The 15,296-nt window shown below is 45.2% G+C and overlaps 1 protein-coding gene and 1 long non-coding RNA gene across 6 annotated transcripts in view; one reads left to right on the top strand and one right to left on the bottom strand.

Annotated features, from left to right (window-relative positions):
* Nucleotides 1-15,296, bottom strand: part of CFAP20DC (CFAP20 domain containing) — a 236,681-nt gene that overhangs the window by 206,277 nt on the left and 15,108 nt on the right. For all 4 annotated transcript variants that reach the window (XM_072126665.1, XM_072126663.1, XM_072126664.1 and 1 more), the window contains exons 3-4: nucleotides 6,307-6,396; nucleotides 3,748-3,841 (exon numbers count right to left, since the gene is read on the bottom strand). In XM_072126665.1, coding sequence (XP_071982766.1) covers nucleotides 3,748-3,841; nucleotides 6,307-6,396 — 184 coding nt within the window. The remainder of the gene's footprint in view (nucleotides 1-3,747; nucleotides 3,842-6,306; nucleotides 6,397-15,296) is intronic.
* LOC140103561 (uncharacterized) overlaps nucleotides 4,623-15,296 on the top strand; it is a 28,251-nt gene continuing 17,577 nt past the window's right edge. Inside the window, exons 1-3 of one of the 2 annotated variants that reach the window (XR_011850128.1) lie at nucleotides 4,623-4,682; nucleotides 5,247-5,378; nucleotides 6,314-6,420. This is a non-coding gene — a long non-coding RNA (uncharacterized lncRNA). Of the gene's footprint in view, nucleotides 4,683-5,246; nucleotides 5,379-6,313; nucleotides 6,421-15,296 lie in introns of those variants that run through there. The other variant, XR_011850129.1, reaches the window with a different exon arrangement.

Below are 15,296 nucleotides of genomic sequence, written 5' to 3'. Positions count from 1 at the left end.
GATGACTCCAGGTATCCTCCTGCAGTCCCAGACAGCCCAGGACTTGCTGTGCACAGAGCTATTTTAAAGTGACAGCTCTACCTGGGACTACTGGAGGAGTGGGAAGGTGTGGACAGATTTGGATTATCATTGTAGCTCCTGCTCCCGCCCTGGCAATTCTTCCGGCGATTATGAATGAAAGATGTGACTGAGCTGGGAGTATAGATCACAAATTAAATTTCTGTGTTGGCACTTTGCGATAAATAAGCGGGTCTTGGTTGTAGTTTGGGCACTCGGTCTCTAAAAGGTTCCCCATCACTGCTCTATACCTTGCAATCCATTGGTAATGTGTGGAGTATATTTTTCTAAAAAATATTGTATAATTAGAATATTAGTATATCTGGTTAGAAGGAGGCCTGTTAACCTGAACCCAAAACCCTAAGGCTGCGGTCACACATGGTGTTTTGAACCAGTTTTTGGGCCGTTTTTAAGCAGTCCGTTAAAAAATGCATGCCTTTTTGAAAAACGCATGCGTTTTTTAAAACGCATCCGTTTTTGACAGGTTTTACCAATTATCTTAATTAAAACTGGTCAAAAACAGATGCGATTTTTAACGCATGCGGTATTTGATGGACTACTTAAAAAACGGGCTAAAAACGGGTTCAAAACGCCACATGTGACCGCAGCCTAAGACTTTGCTATCAAGGATGCAGTAGTCTCCCTGATGGTAGCAGTATTTTCAATGATCCATTTTGTGGCCATAAAAGATGGTAGGTGCGACTACCCTGGGGTTAAGGGTTCAGTAGGTTCCCAAACTATCCTATATGCCCAAAAACTTTCCTAAGCCAAGGTTTTATCTTGGTTTCTGCTTGTGCAGCGATCCACAGGACCTACAGAAGGACCTGCACTTCTACAGATCATAGTTTGTACCTATACAGGCCCGAAAGCCAGTGGGGAGTGCAACAAGGAAACAACGGAGTCTAGTGTGACCTGCTCTCTATGTGGGAGTCTGTATAAGTCTTGTCTACGGTCTGTATTTTACGATTCTAACGTTATTTCGGAAGTCGGCTCCTGTGATAAGACATCAACGGCATATCCTATGCTATATACCTCAAATCAGACAATAGGGCAGATTTACTTACCTGGCCCATTCGCGATCCAGCGTCGCGTTCTCTGCGCTGGATTCGGGTCCAGCCGGGATTTATGATGGTAGTTCCTCCGCTGTCCACCAGGTGGCGCTGCTGCGCTGAAAAGCATCTGAACGCACTTCAATACACCGAGCTGGACCAAGTGAAGATAAGCGCGTCCCAAGCATTTTCGGTTTTTAAATGCGGCGGTTTTTCCGAATACGTCGGGTTTTCGTTCGGCCGCGCCCCCGATTTCCGTCGCACGCATGGCGGCGCCGATGCGCCACAATCCGATCGCGTGCGCCAAAATCCCGGGGCAATTCAGGTACAATCGGCGCAAATCGGAAATATTTAGGTAACACGTCGGGAAAACGCGAATCGGGCCCTTAGTAAATGACCCCCAATCTCTTTTATAAACTGATAGCCTAATTCCATCCCGTACATAGAAAGGCCCCACTATAGTGGAGATTTAGCAGAAGTGTCTGAGGTAAAACTTTTCTAGTTGCCCATGAAAACCAATCAGAACTCATCTGTTATTTTAAAATCAACTGTGGGGCAATGGAAGCTGGGCTCTGATTGGTTACCATGGGGAACTGGAACAGTTCTGCTCTCATACACATCTGTGAGTGGAAACCGCACGGTATAATACGGTAACTAAACTTTAGTCGCTTCCATCTTTTGATAGAATTTACTTCATTAAATATTAGTATTCATAAACTGTGTTCCAGTTTTTAGTTGTAATATTGTATGATGAATGGCGAAGTGCATATCTGGAATGGGAACGCTTTATATTAATGCTCGCAATAAACAAATTAAAGGCTCGTTTATTGTAGGGAAATATTAATTCACTATACAAAGTTCTGCTGATGGAAATAATTGAAAATCTGCTGGTAACTTCAGAACAATTAATCTCCTAACCATTAGCGCTAGACTGCATTTTAATACATCAGGTTTTTTTATCATTATTATTTCATGACTATACAGATCGTATGTGAACCTATCTCCTGTCTTCAAGATAGTTCTGACTAATAATCAAATATTCATGTTCATTTCTTACTCAGAGGTTGAGATATGAAAAATGTACACAACAAAATGGCTGCCGGTTTGCTTATGTGGATGACTTGTTAGTTGGGGCTGTTGTTGAGGGCGTTGACTTAGTGGCATCCAGGTATTCTTACTTTGACTCTTGGATGTGGATTTGCCTTGGGTTGCAGAGAATAACCAGGTCTCTTCCTCACGACAGGCTCAGGTAACAAGCCGGGGTCAAGACAAAATGGCCGCTGGTTTGTTTACATTGATTTGAGTTGATGCTTTGGGCTTCTGTTGCAAAAAACCTCCTCTTTGGCAACATGATATTTTTCCAGTGACCCTCATGTGGGGATTTCCCATGGATTTCCAGAAATTACAAGGTCCATTCTTAAAAAGTGGTCTCAGTTTAGTGAGGACTCAAGAGAAACTGATGCGTTACAGTCCAGGGTCACATGGCTAAAAGTTTGCTTATTCTATATGTGGGGCTACTATTAAGGGGGTTTGTTTATCGTATTTTTCGCACTATAAGGCGCACCGGATTATAAGGATGAATGACCAGCAGGTGACAGACCTGTGCACAGTTCAAGGCAGCTGTTGTCTGTAAGTACGGTTCATATAGAAGAATATAAGCTGGAATATAAGGCGCACCTTTGATTTCTGAGAAAATCAAAGGATTTTTTGTGCGCCTTATAGTCTGAAAAATACAGTAACTTAAAAGGGAATTTAAAATCCATCATGAAAAACCAGGGACACTTACTCATAGATCCAGACCCCGTGACTGTAGTAATCTTCTTACAGTTGTTGATTATAATATTCCCGATTTGGGTGGTAGCCTAGAGCCCATGCATTCTAGGGGGCCCATGGTAACCCAAACCACCCACCAAATTTTATACTGAGAAACACCTACACCCATGAAATCCTTATACATCGGTTCCTGCTCCCAATACAGAAGTACACAAGAGCCATTTCAGGACCTTTGAAGGTCCTCAAAAGGTCCTGGAGCCACAGACTGAAAGCAGGCAGAAAGCACCCATTCCCTAAGAAGCTTGTAGGAAGTGATTTCCACACTTGTAGGGGCTATAATATTGCCCAGGGCCCATAGCAGTCTTAATCTGTCTTCCTATATGTGTTATCCATGGCCTCCTTCTAAAATGAGCTTTCAAAATTATGCTAATGAGTTAGAAAGGCTACATTACAGGCTGTTACACTGTTTCACCCACCCCCTGCTCCCTCATCACTGAGAATACTTTAGAAAGTGCTCAATACCCCAGTGGCCTCCTTCTAAAATGAGCTTTCAAAATTATGCTAATGAGCTAGAAGGGCTACACTACAGGCTGTTACACTGTGTCACCCAGCAGAAAGTGCTCAATACCCCAGTGCTGAGGGAGCATGGGGAAGGGTGAGACAGTGTAACAGCCTATAAATCCAGATTAAAGAGCGGCTAACGTATCTCCTCAAGCTCATTGGCATTATTTTGAAAGTTGATTTTAGAAGGGAGGAGGCCAAGAAAATGTGATGTAATTGATTTGTGCCATGTACCTTAGTGTATTTATCAGCCTGGCAGTGTAAGGGTTAAGCTAGGACAAGCTTCCAGTGAGACCAGGACACTTACGCATTTGCTTGTTCTCCTTCGGCAGCTGCATCTTGATCGTCTGGCTGCTTCCTTCAAGGACAAAGACGAAACTCTTCACTTCCTTATCAAAGTCCTTGAATCATATTAATAAAAAAATATAATAAATTAGCCATCAAATGCTATTAGAAAAATCACTGAGCAGAACTGATCATAGAAGAGTCTTCTCTCGTTTTTTTTCCCTCCTTTCCATTTTGGAATAGCAGACACGACACCCCTGGGAGCGTCTGATCACAGGTAATGTACTGGAAGCGGATGAATGATAGGTGAACGCTGTTCATTAAACCACGCGCCAATTGTCCTAATCAATTTCCCTAAAACGTGTTATTATTTTTAGATTAAAAATAAATCAGCTGCTACAACCCTCAGCGCTGTGTGACATGGACAGGATTGTGTATAAGAAACCCTGCGCAAGGACTTAAAGGATCCTCTAATGGAATTAGTCATTATATCCCTTGCTGCTTTCTGTAGGGTTCAGTACATATTGGGCCGGTGGGTGACTACATTGGACTCAATCTAGTAATCCCCCCCCCCTGAAATGCAAGTGTGAAATTATCCATTTTAGAACAGAATAATATTTGTGTCCATTTGTTTTATATTTAAAGGTAACCTTGCACCAGATTTGAAAGGAAATCTAAGAGCAGGATGAAGGATTGTAAACTAAGTGCATTTATATGCTGATGTGTGCCCCTTATGGCAGGTTTCACTCTTCTTTTAGGTCCTAATGCCATTGTTTTCACACAAAAAAGGCTTTAAAAGTATGCAAATAAGCCTGAAAGGCTCCAGGCTCCATAGCTGTTAATTGAACCAGGAGCCCCTGGATCATTTTATTAACAGGGTTTTTTTTTTTTGTAAAAACAAGGGGATACGGAGCTAAAAGAATAGAGGATCCTGCCAGAGGGGGTACACACCAGCATGTAAGTATACTTGGTGTACAATCCTTCATCCTGGTAGAAGGACACAGTAGAGATGAGCGGATCTGAACTTCGCTTTCGGATTCGGGTGTGTCAAGCGAGACGCGGACATATTGCTGAATTGGCTGTTGAACAATCGGTCTGGCATATTACCTCCCCTAACAACTAGCATTGGCTTTCATTGGCCAAGCTTGTCCCTTGGCCAATCGCAGCCATGGCTAGTAGCTAGGGGCGTTAATTTCGAGCGCACCCACGGGTCCGGTTATCTCTAGGACACAGCCCTTTTTCATTTTTTTGTTTTCATTTTTTTACTCCTCACTTTCTAAAGTCCATAATTTTTATATATTTCCATATACAGAGCTGTATGAGGGCTTGTTTTCTGCATAATAAATTGTGTTTCCTAGTGACGGCATTTAGTATTCCATGTCATGTACTAAAAAGCTGGAAAAAATTCCAAATGTGGTGACGAAAAAAATGCATTTAACATTATTTTATCTTGGGTCCTGTTTGCACTGCTTTCACAAAATTATTATTATTATTTTTTTTTAAATTAAAAAACATTTTAAGACCCCCTATGGGTACATGAACTCTGGCGGACCTGATCGGGGAGGCGACACATGCAGGAACTCGGGCGCACAATCTCGGGCGGCAGATGTGGATTCCGGCGGACAACGCACTTGGGGATTGCGCAGGGACCAGGTAAGTACCGTATATACTCGAGTATAAGCCGATCCGAGTATAAGCCGAGACCCCTAATTTCAACACAAAAAACTGGGAAAACCTATTGACTCGAGTATAAGCCGAGGGTGGGAAATGCATTGGTTACAGCCTCCCAGTATATAGTCTGCCAGCCCCTGTAGCATACAGCCTGCCCAACCCCTGTAGTAGAAAAAAAAAATAACACTGTAATCATCTTTCCGACGTCCCCCATAGGTCCTCTTCTGTCTCAGACTGTCTCAGACAGAAGAGGACCTACGGGTCACGTCAGAAAGGTGAGTTTTGTCTTTATTTTTTTAGTTGACTCGAGTATAAGCCGAGTTAGGGTTTTTGAGCACAAATTTTGTGCTGAAAAACTAGGCTTATACTCGAGTATATAAGGTAAATGTGCCCCATTATCTTTCAGATTGCATTAGGCTTGTGTTTCTGTGCTTTTATCCCACTTTTACCAGCCCCATCAGGTAGGCAGTGTAATATCCTACAATTCCTTTTTTTATGTGAAATCTCACTAATTTATCTATAGCAAATCCAATTCCAAAATCATGTGGAAAAGAAGCAGAGAAGAGTCAGATTTTACCAGAGATGAGGCAAGTTTGAGGCTGGAAGGGGAAGGTCACTTCAGATTCCTCTGTCTTAGGTTCTATAGCATTTAGAAACCTTTTGGTGCCATAATAAAGATAAGAATCTCATCTTTCCTATCACACCAAGCTTGTGTTTCTTTGTTCTTCAAAACCGGAGATACAGACAAAGACATAATTGAAAATGTGAACTGCAGATAACTCCAACTCTCTGTATCTCCGCTTCTGTAGCCACAATCCTGATGCTATCTGAAAAAGGGAAATTCTTATCTTTAATATAACACCATAGGAAGTGAGAGAATTTTAAAACTTTCTTGGAAGAATCGTCTTACTTTCCAGATTGCTGACTGACTGCCGGAGAGCCTCCACCTGGCCACTGGATCCTTTCCTTGAGCGCTAAAAACTTCAACAAATGGCCCCCCCTGGAAGAAATGACATGGACATGCAAAATACCAGTAATAAGAATAAAAATACAATCATTCTTTAATGTATGCAATGTTTAACATGTCATCTTTCTCCAGCTATCACTACCATTATATACTGTATCTATACCTCTCATTGTTATAAAGAAACATATCCTAGAGAGGACGGAATCTTTCCACTTTCATCAACTAATTGACATGGTTTGTATAATGATAATTTATACAATTTTCCAATATACTTTCTGTATCAATTCTCCACTCTATAATAGTACATGCAACAGAAATCTTTATAGTTTGTTTCCTGTAGAAACCAGTCCCTGGTCATGTGATGTCACACAGGTGCATGGCTCGTATATATCTCTGGTCATGTGATGTCACACAGGTGCATGGCTCGTAATATTCCTGGTCATGTGATGTCACACAGGTGCATGGCTTCTATATCTCTGGTCGTGTGATGTCACACAGGTGCACGGCTCGTAATATTCCTGGTTATATGATGTCACACAGGTGCTTAGCATGTTATGTCCCTGGTCAGGTGATGTCACACAGGTGCATGGCTCATTATATACCTGGTCATGGGATGTCACACAGGTGCACAGAATGTTATATACTCGGTAATGTGATGTCACAAAGGTGAACGGCTCATTATACCCCTGGTCATGTGATGTCACACAGGTGCAACGGCTCGTTATATACCTGGCCATGTAATGTCACAGGTGCACAGAACGTTATATCCCAGGTCATGTGATGTCACAAAGGTTAACGAACGGCTCTTGTATCTCTGGTCATGTGATGTCACACAGATGCGCAGCTGGATATAATCCTGATCTTGTGATGTCATACAGGTGCACGGCTCGTTATATCCCTGGTCATATGATGTCACACAGGTGCACAGCTCCTTATATCCCTGGTCATGTGATGTCACACAGGTGCATGGCTCGTTATACCACTGGTCACGTGATGTCACACAGGTACAAGGCTCGTTATATCCCTGGTCACATGATGTCACACAGGTACAAGGCTCGTTATATCCCTGGTCATGTGATGTCACACAGGTGCACAGCTCATTGTATCCCTGGTCATGTGATGTCACACAGGTGCACAGCTTGTTGTAACACACAACTCCCATTACTTTCTGTAATAAAACAAGACGTGCTCCTGTGTGACATCACATGACCAGGGTTATATCCAGCTGCGCACCTGTGTGACATCACATGACCAGGGATATAGCGAGCCGTGCACCTGTGTGACATCACATGACCAGGGATATAACAAGCCGTGCACCTGTGTGACATCACATGACCAGGGTTACATCCAGCTGCGCATCTGCGCAATTTAACACTGTAGGCGCTGTTGACTAGAGCACCTTCTGTGGACAAGGCCCCAGTAGTACATACATTAGGGCACATTTACTTACCCGTCCAGTCGCGATCCCGCAGTGCGTTCTCCGATGAGGATTCGGGTTTGCCGGGATTCACTAAGGTCCGTGCGTCCGATATCCACCAGGTGTCGCTGCTGCGCTGAGGTCCGCCGGAGTTCACCTTCTTCGTCCCGGTGCATGTAAGTGCTGATCTTGCGACACAAATTCTTTTTTACATTCTGCGGTCTTCCGAATCCGTTGTGTTGTCCGACAGCCACGCCCCCACAATTTCTGTCGCATGAAAGCCGTCGCTGATGCGACACAATCGGAAATATCCGGGAAAACCCACGAAAGTGCAGCGTTCGGGCCCTTAGTAAATGAGCCCCATTACCTTATATCACTGGAGCCCTCAGTTGCCTAAACATAAACTTTAACGATCAGAAGATCCCGGATCTTTAACCCCTTAAGGACGCAGCCTGTTTGTAGGTTAAGGCTCGGTCCTTTTTTTAGAAATTTGACCAGTGTCTCTTCCTGTGGTAGTAACATTTCAACGCTTTAAGATATCCTTGTGATTTTGAGATTGTTTTCTCGTGAGACATTGTAGTTTATGTTAGTAGTATCATTTCGATGATCCGTTCCTTTTTGGGGGGGTAAAAATTCACAAATTTAGGAAAAATTTGAAAAAAATTACAATTTTCAAAGTCTCAAATGTTATACTTTTTAGACAAAATGTCACACCACAATTTTTTTTGGGTAGAAACCTTTTGCCATTGGTCTTCTTTTTATTTCCATTATTTGTTTTACGTTTCCATTTTTTTTACGGATGTGAGAAGGTTTCAAGTGTTAGTAGCAAATTCTCAGATTTTTTTAAAATTTGAAAAATGTAAAATTTGTTGTGATCAATGCAGTTTGGAAGTGCTCTATAAAGACTTATGTACTATATACCCCCACAAGTAACACCATTTTATGAACCTAACATCTCAACCTATTCAAATAAGCATTTAGGAAGTCTGTTAACCCTTTTATTATTTTTACAGAAGCAAACAAAAATGGATTTGAAATTCTGAAATTTCAATTTTTGATTACGATTTTTCTCATTTAGCCCTAAAATGGACACATTCATTAGAAATTTGAGGTAAATATACATCCCAAAATTATTGCCCTGCTTCCTCCGAGTACGGCAATACCAGACATGTGGACGTCAAGTGCTCCTTTGTCGCACAGCGATGTCCAGAACAGAGTTCGTACTATTGCGTTTTTGGAAGGCCAATTTGGCTGCAAATGTTTTGTGGTGCCACAGTGTACTTGAAGAGCCCCTGAAGTAACAGTATAATAGAAAACCCCCAAAGATGTCACCATTTTGGAAACTAGACCCCTCAAAGAATTCATCTGGGGTTGTGGTGAGCATTTTAACTCCCAACACGCTGGTCAAAATCTAATGCAAAGTAAATGGTGCAGAGTAAAAAATGCGTTTTTATTGCAAAAATGTCAGTTTAGTGCCTAATATATTGTGCCCAACCCATGGCAATTTAGACAAACACCCCAAAAATCATAATGCGGGTTGTCCCGAGTACGGCAATATCACACATGTGCCAATAATTGACAGGTTGGGCACACGGTAGGCCTGAGACGGAAAGGAGTGAAATTTAGCTTTTCCAGCTCCTTTTTCACACGTTTGGATTTGGAGTGCCATGTCATGTTTGCAGGGTCCGTAAGGTACCAGTGCAATAGAAACCCCCGATAATTTATACCATTTTGGAAACTAGACCCCTCAAAGAATTCATCTGGGGTTGTGGTGAGAATTTTAACCCCCAACATGCAGGTCAAAATTTAATGCAAAGTAAATGGTGCATAGTAAAAATTGCGTTTTTATCGCAAAAATGTCAGTTTAGTGCCTAATATATTGTGCCTAACCCATAGCAATTTAGACAAACACCCCAAAAATCATTCTGCGGGTTGTCCCGAGTACGGCAATATCACACATGTGCCAATAATTGACAGGCTGGGCATACAGTAGGCCTGAGAAGGAAAGGAGTGAAATTTTGATTTTTTGCCTCCTTTTTCACACGTTTGGATTCGGAGTGCCATGTCATGTTTGCAGGGTCCGTAAGGTACCAGTGCAATAGAAACCCCCGAGAAATTATACCATTTTAGAAACTAGACCCCTCAAAGAATTCATCTGGGGTTGTGGTGAGAATTTTAACCCCCAACAAGCAGGTCAAAATTGAATGCACAGTAAATGGTGCATAGTAAAAATTGCGTTTTTATTGCAAAAATGTCAGTTTAGTGCCCAATATATTGTGCCAAACCCATGGCAATTTAGACAAACACCCCAAAAATCATTCTGCGGGTTGTCCCGAGTACGGCAATATCACACATGTGCCAATAATTGACAGGTTGGGCACACGGTAGGCCTGAGACGGAAAGGAGTGAAATTTAGCTTTTCCAGCTCCTTTTTCACACGTTTGGATTTGGAGTGCCATGTCATGTTGGCAGGGCCCGTGAGGTACCAGTGCAATAGAAACCCCCGATAATTTATACCATTTTGGAAACTAGACCCCTCAAAGAATTCATCTGGGGTTGTGGTGAGAATTTTAACCCCCAACATGCAGGTCAAAATTTAATGCAAAGTAAATGGTGCATAGTAAAAATTGTGTTTTTATCGCAAAAATGTCAGTTTAGTGCCTAATATATTGTGCCTAACCCATAGCAATTTAGACAAACACCCCAAAAATCATTCTGCGGGTTGTCCCGAGTACGGCAATATCACACATGTGCCAATAATTAGCAGGCTGGGCACACGGCAGACCTGAGAAGGAATGGAATAAGATTTTGCTTTTGGAGCACCCTTTTCACTAGACTGATGTTGGGGTGCCCCTGAGGTACCAGTGCAATAGGAACCCCCGACTAGTGACCCCGTTTTTGGAAATGGCACACCTCAAAGAATTTATCTGGGGTTGTATGAGCATTTTAACCCCTGAAATGCTGGCCCAAATGTCATACAAAGTGAATGGGTCAATGTAGAAATAGCATTGTTTTCTCAAATGTGCCATTGTAGTGACAAATGAAAACAGCCCAACTCATGCCACTATGGATAAACACCCAAAAAATCTTTCTGTGGGTGATTACGGGTATGGCAAATACCCCATGTGTGGCAATAGTCTACAGGCTGGGGACACGGCCGGGCTGAGAAGAGACCAGCAATATTTAGCTTTTGGAGCACCCTTTTCACTAGAATGTTATTGGGGTGCCCCTGAGGTACCAGTGCAATAGAATCCCCCGAGTATTGACCCCGTTTATGGAAAGGGCACACCTCAAAGAATTGATCTAGGGTTGTATGAGCATTTTAACCCCTGAGATGCTGGCCCAAATGTAACACAAAGTGAATGGTTCAGTGTAGAAATAGCATTGTTTTCTCAAATGTGCCATTGTAGTGACAAATGAAATCAGCCCAACTCATGCCACTGTGGATAAACACCCCAAAAATCATTCTGCGGGTGATTACGGGTATGGCAATACCCCATGTATGGCAATAGGCTACAAGGTGGAGACACGGCAGAGCTCGGAATAGAATGGTATTTGGAGCACAGACATTTAAATTTTTTTTTACATCAAAAAACATTTGTAGATGCCCTTAGGGATCAGTACAGTCGAAACCCCTAAAAGCTGACCCTATTTACAAACTACACCCCTCCATGAATAAATCTAGGGGTGTAGTGAGCATTTTAACCCCACAGGTGGACCCCAAGGATGATGCATAATGGATAGTGCATAGTACAAATTATCCATTATGTCATCTTGTGCCCAGCTCCTGCCACGGGAGACAAAAACCCCAAAAATCATGATGTGGGTTCTCCCGGGTACGCCAATACCCCATATGTGGCAATAATCTACAGGCTGGGCACACGGAAGAGCTCAGCAGGGAAGGTGCGGCATGCGGCATGATGTATAAGCTGTGTGAGCTGTGTGCATCAGGGTACAATTATACATCCAGGGACGTGTGATATATCCTAAAACACTCCTTCATGCATAACCCTGGTTTGTCGGGGCATGTGTCACACTGATATATGGTTTCCTTCCTTATGCCCCTTTTTGAGCACACCCTGCACCTTTTTTGATTCCTTCCCTTGCTGGCTGTTTGTGGAACTTCTCCTGGAAAGTGCTGCCCTGGTACAATCCGTGATGTGGCCTCGCTTCCAGACGTGCTAGCACTCTCCCCTTCCTGGTCTCTAAAAATCAGCTTCTTGACTACCACCTCTTGAAATTCCAGGAAAGTTCCCCTCTGGCCGGCATATCGATGCAGCACAAAAGCATTATACAATGCCATCTGCATAATGTGCACGGCCAGCTTCTTGTACCACACCCTCGACTTCCGCATGGCATTGTACGGCTGAAGCACCTGGTCCGACAAATCCACCCCTCCCATGTACTTATTATAATCCAGAATACAGTCTGGCTTGGGGGCTTCTGCACTGGTACCTCGTACATGGGCAGGGGTGATGCTGTGCCCATGTATTGTTGTTAGTACAAGGACATCCCTCTTGTCCTTGTACCTAACACACAATACTGAGTCGCTGCTTAGTGCTCGGCTCTCATGCCTTCTGAGCTTTTCCCCTAGCAGCGACTTAGGGAGACCTCTCTGATTTTTCCTAACAGTGCCACATGCCGCAGTTTGTCTGGAAGCGAGGCACTTCAACAGGGTAATACTCGTATAAAAATTATCCAGGTAGAGGTGGTAGCCCTGGTCCAATAGTGGGTGCACCAAATCCCACACTATCTTTCCAGCTATTCCGAGGAAGGGGGGCATTCAGGGGGCACTATCCTAGAGTCCTTCCCTTCATATACCCTGAACCTAAAAGTGTACCCTGATGCACTCTCACACAGCTTATACATCTTCACGCCATACCGTGCCCTCTTATTGGGCAGGTACTGGCGGAACTGAAGTCTCCCTTTGAAATGTACCAGGGACTCGTCCACTGATATGTGCCTCTTTGGAGTATACACATCCATAAATTGGGCACTCAGGTAGTCTAATATGGGTCGGACCTTATAAAGCCTATCATAACTGGGGTCATCTCTGGGTGGGCACTGAGAATTGTCAGCAAAATGCAGAAACCTATGGATGGCTTCAAAGCGCATCCTATTCATTGCCATGCGGAACATCGGGGTGTGGTACAGAATGTCTGTGCTCCAATAATCCCTAATAGAGGGCTTTTTGACGAGTCCCATAAGAAGTACTATGCCCCAATACTTCTCCATCTCTGCTGCACTAACAGGGGTCCACCTGTAGGTTGCGCATAAAAAGAAGTGGGGTTGTGGGCAATGTATTGTGCAGCGTAGAGATTAGTCTGGGACACCATCAAACTAATAAGCTCCTCAGTAAAAAAAAACTTAAAGTAGTCCACTGGTCCGAGCCCTGCCGTGTCTCTGTGTATCCCAGGGCTGGCCGTAAAATCAGGGACCTGAGGGGCATAACTACTGGGGGTCACCCATGTGGGGTCAGAAGTCTCGGGCACTCCAGCAGAAGTCCCGGGCACTCCAGCAGAAGTCCCGGGCACTCCAGCAGGAGTCCCGGGCACTCCAGCAGAAGTCCCGGGCACTCCAGCAGGAGTCCCGGGCACTGCAGCAGGAGTCCCGGGCACTCCAGCAGGAGTCCCGGGCACTCCAGCAGGAGTCCCGGGCACTCTGGCACTACTGCGTAAGCGCCTTCTCGGGGGTTTCTCTGAGTCGCTTTGTGAGGACGAGGAAGACAAATAAAACTCGTCCCCACTTGCTGACTCCGTATTGGAGGCCATAAAACTATAGACCTCCAAATCCGTATACGTCTTTTGGGACATGATGGGGGGGATAGTATGCAACCTACACTACAACTACTCCACTCCACTACTACACCGCCTTCTCCTCCTCACAACGCCTTCTCCTCCTCACAACGCCTTCTCCTCCACTAACGCCTTCTCCTCCTCACAACGCCTTCTCCTCCTCACAACGCCTTCTCCACCACTACACGCCTTCTCCTCCTCACAACGCCTTCTCCTCCTCACAACGCCTTCTCCTCCTCACAACACCTTCTCCTCCTCACAACGCCTTCTCCACCACACACGCCTTCTCCTCCACTACACTCCTCCTCCTCCTCACAACGCCTTCTCCTCCTCACAACGCCTTCTCCTCCTCACAACGCCTTCTCCACCACACACGCCTTCTCCTCCTCACAACGCCTTCTCCTCCTCACAACGCCTTCTCCTCCACTACACTCCTTCTCCTCCTCACAACGCCTTCTCCTCCACTACACTCCTTCTCCTCCTCACAACGCCTTCTCCTCCTCACAACGCCTTCTCCACCACACACGCCTTCTCCTCCTCACAACGCCTTCTCCTCCTCACAACGCCTTCTCCTCCACTACACTCCTTCTCCACCACACACGCCTTCTCCTCCTCACAACGCCTTCTCCTCCTCACAACGCCTTCTCCACCACACACGCCTTCTCCTCCTCACAACGCCTTCTCCTCCTCACAACGCCTTCTCCTCCTCACAACGCCTTCTCCTCCTCACAACGCCTTCTCCACCACACACGCCTTCTCCTCCTCACAACACCTTCTCCTCCTCACGCCTTCTCCTCCTCACAACGCCTTCTCCTCCTCACAACGCCTTCTCCACCACACACGCCTTCTCCTCCACTACACTCCTTCTCCTCCTCACAACGCCTTCTCCTCCTCACAACACCTTCTCCTCCTCACGCCTTCTCCTCCTCACAACGCCTTCTCCACCACACACGCCTTCTCCTCCACACACGCCTTCTCCTCCACACAACGCCTTCTCCTCCACCACACGCCTTCTCCTCCACTAACGCCTTCTCCTCCTCACAACGCCTTCTCCTCCTCACAACGCCTTCTCCTCCTCACAACGCCTTCTCCACCACACACGCCTTCTCCTCCACTACACTCCTTCTCCTCCTCACAACGCCTTCTCCTCCTCACAACGCCTTCTCCTCCTCACAACGCCTTCTCCACCACACACGCCTTCTCCTCCTCACAACGCCTTCTCCTCCTCACAACGCCTTCTCCTCCACTACACTCCTTCTCCACCACACACGCCTTCTCCTCCACACACGCCTTCTCCTCCACACAACGCCTTCTCCTCCACCACACGCCTTCTCCTCCACTAACGCCTTCTCCTCCACTAAACTCCTACTCCACACACTTCGCACTTAAAAGTGCGGTTTGGGGGGAAAGGGAATACAGATGATGGGGGGGATAGTACAGGGAAGTGGGATTACACTGGGAGGGGATGGAGGATGGGTGTAGTAGTTTTTTTCACTTTTACAGGACAGATCCTAAAACCCTCTGCTCTCCAACACTACCAAACGCAGAATGGCGGCGTTGGAGAGCATGGAGGGTGTTGGGTCTGCCCTCCACAGTCACTGATCGCTGTGATTGGCCAGTCTGTACAGACGGGCCAATCACAGCGATCTACATCACAGGACCAATCAGATCGGTCCTGTGATGTCAGAGGGGGACGTCCCCTCTCGATCCCAGCATGCTCC

This window comes from Engystomops pustulosus, chromosome 10 (genome assembly GCF_040894005.1).
Source record: "Engystomops pustulosus chromosome 10, aEngPut4.maternal, whole genome shotgun sequence".
In the NCBI taxonomy this organism is placed as follows: Eukaryota; Metazoa; Chordata; class Amphibia; order Anura; family Leptodactylidae; genus Engystomops; species Engystomops pustulosus.
The sequence above is the reverse complement of the archived record's forward strand: the minus strand, read 5'-3'. Positions and strand labels throughout refer to the sequence as shown.